This window comes from Atta colombica, unplaced genomic scaffold (assembly GCF_001594045.1).
Source record: "Atta colombica isolate Treedump-2 unplaced genomic scaffold, Acol1.0 scaffold383, whole genome shotgun sequence".
Lineage (NCBI taxonomy): Eukaryota > Metazoa > Arthropoda > Insecta > Hymenoptera > Formicidae > Atta > Atta colombica.
In genome coordinates, this window is record NW_017259493.1 from 6,854 (window position 1) to 9,733 (window position 2,880).

Consider the following 2,880-nt stretch of genomic DNA (forward strand, 5'->3'; position numbering starts at 1 on the left):
TGTTTTTCGTATACACAAATTGATCGCATATAGAAATTGAACGAAATTATATCGGCATTTTTGAATCTTTGCAAGTTATTCGTAGTCATCTTCAGTTAACCACAATAACAGCCAACCACAGTAGCGATACGACTCACTTGACACTCGTCAAACTGCCCTCGGGAGTGTACTCTCTGTACGCAATATTTGCTGCAATAGGTGTTCTAGTGACATATGTAGAGATATTCAATCTTAGCCAAACTACTGAACTTGTTGAGACATGGTGATGTTTCATCACGATAATTTCTGAAAACTATCTTTAGATGCATTACTATATCTTGATAATTATTCAATTTAATTCTCCTCAGCTTCAATTTTGAATCGATGTACATCAAGTATGAATAAGCATATAAATTCTATCAGTGCAAATGCACAGTGTACTCCATCAAATTCGAAAGACGAGAAAAATAATGTTTTAGCTGCTTATCATTCTCTGATATTTTCAAAAAAAGACAAGGATTGTTTCGATGTCGCAGATATTGAACGCAAGTCTCTTGCTGTGAAGTATATGACAACAAAGTTGTCGTAAGTAAAATATTCATTAAAATATTAATATTAGGTAGTAGTTAGTAAAAAGAAATCCATGATTTTTGCATGAAATTGAATGGAAAAATAATGGATTTCTTTTTACTACACTTAATATATTAATAAAATATTCATACATCTATAGTTTTTTATTATATTAAATTTATTATACATTTTTGTCTTCTTATTATTGTATAGTAATTCAGAAGATATGGCAGCTGTGCTGCTTCGAAAGGGTCTTCAAGATTATCACAGCCTGATAAAGGATAAGAACGGAGTAAACAATTACTGGAAACAGATTAAATCTCAACTATTGGATACAAAAAATGATCCATTGAAGTGGAAGTCAGAATTAGAAGATGTGGACGCTACATTGAATTTTATAAAACCTTTGACTTGTCAGAAGCTCAATATTCTACCTTGTAAAGAAAGATCTTACAGTGATAGGGATATAGAGAAACTAATGAATAACTCAAAAAAGAAAGACATAGAAAGAAGTAGAAAAATCTCACATTCTAATCAGAATTCAAGTCAAAAACTTTCATTGAAGTCTAATAACACACGCAGTGAACAAAATACATCTACGTATTTCACAAACATTCCTAAAAATTTTAATAAACATGTAAGTTCCGTCAAACAGAATGTTCCCAGAGTACAAACAAATGGTCAATCTTCTTATCAGAATTTGGACAGATTTGTGCAAAAAGTGCCTCCTAAGTTAAGCAATAATAATATGAATGATAAAAGCTCGTACAGACCAATAAATCCTCATGTGCTACAATTAAAACCAACTGCTCCTCCACAGACTATCAGTGAAAGCGCCAGTATGCAAAAAATCGATTTTGACTCCTTTAGGAGTGCCAGGGATGAATTGTATATCCAAGAGATGAAGAAGAACAAGTCTATGCCAAAGAAGACTTTGGGCGGTCGAGGGGCGGCTAATTCTCAATTCATCTGTCCTTTCAAACGCGATAAGGAAGAGTCGGCGCAAAGTTACAATACGTCACAAGCGAACGAAGAAGTAGAGGATGAAAGGCTGAAGAACATTGATCCAAATATGATCGAATTGATCAAAAATGAGATCATGGATTCAGGTAAAACGATAACGTGGGACGACATCGCAGGACTCGAATACATAAAAAAAATCATCAAGGAGGTAATAGTGTTCCCCATGTTGAGACCAGATATTTTCACGGGTCTCCGTCGTCCGCCCAAGGGGATTTTGCTGTTCGGCCCACCTGGAACAGGAAAGACTCTTATTGGCAAATGCATAGCTTCGCAGAGCAAGTCTACATTTTTTTCAATTTCAGCGAGCTCTCTGACTTCCAAATGGATTGGCGACGGCGAGAAGATGGTACGCGCGTTATTCGCAGTGGCCAAGGTTCATCAGCCGTCCGTCATCTTCATTGACGAGATCGATTCATTATTGACACAGCGTTCGGAGACAGAGCACGAGTCCTCCAGAAGGCTGAAGACGGAATTCCTGGTGCAGCTAGACGGTGCGGCAACATCTGAGGAAGATCGTATTTTAATCGTTGGTGCAACCAATCGACCGCAAGAGCTGGATGAGGCGGCAAGAAGACGTCTCGTCAAGAGATTGTATGTTCCTCTGCCGGAACTTGAAGCGCGCAAGCAGATAATAAATAATTTATTGATGTCGGTGAATTACGATCTTAATGAAGAAGCTATCATGAAAATCGCGGAGAAATCGGCAGGATATTCCGGCGCCGATATGACTAATCTCTGTAAGGAAGCAAGTATGGAACCGATCCGGAGCATTCCCTTCAGTCAACTTGAAGATATAAAAATGGAGGAAGTAAGACACATAACAAATAGTGATTTTGAACAGGCGTTAATTAACGTGCGACCTAGTGTGTCTCAGTCGGATTTAAAGATTTACATCGAATGGGATCGTATTTATGGTTCTGGCACTGCTCAGAATTATAAAACCTGATGTAATATGTGCAAATAACTTAATTATATTTTTTATCTTAATGATATGTTATAAATAATAATAAATTATAAATTATAAATTACTGAAAAGAAATTCTCTCGTGTTATTTTTGTAACTTCAAGTTTTTTAATAAATATATTATTTTGTATAAAAATAAATTCTCTTTTTAGTAAGAATTCTAATTCGTTCCTAATTATTACATCATGATTAAAATATTAGTTATTAATTAAATATTTGTCAAAGTAAACGATCTGCCTTGTAATTAATCTGCAATTGATTTACAGCAAATTCAATCATTCGTATTCAAAGTTACTATTATAAAATTCTGTATATTATTGTATAATTTTAAAAGCGGTATATTT

At 35.0% G+C, this 2,880-nt stretch overlaps 1 protein-coding gene across 2 annotated transcripts; it reads left to right on the plus strand.

The window, feature by feature from the left end:
• The first annotated feature begins 356 nt into the window (after positions 1-356).
• LOC108691074 (fidgetin-like protein 1) lies at positions 357-2,518 on the plus strand. Of its 2 annotated transcripts, XM_018198710.1 has the most exons (3): positions 357-564; positions 763-1,186; positions 1,370-2,518. In XM_018198710.1, the coding sequence occupies exons 1-3, from the start codon at positions 377-379 to the stop codon at positions 2,516-2,518; spliced, it is 1,761 nt and encodes a 586-aa protein (XP_018054199.1). In that variant the 5' UTR covers positions 357-376. The 2 variants fall into 2 exon arrangements, with proteins under 2 accessions (XP_018054199.1, XP_018054198.1); XM_018198709.1 differs by having other exon boundaries at positions 763-2,518.
• The last annotated feature ends 362 nt before the right edge of the window (positions 2,519-2,880 follow it).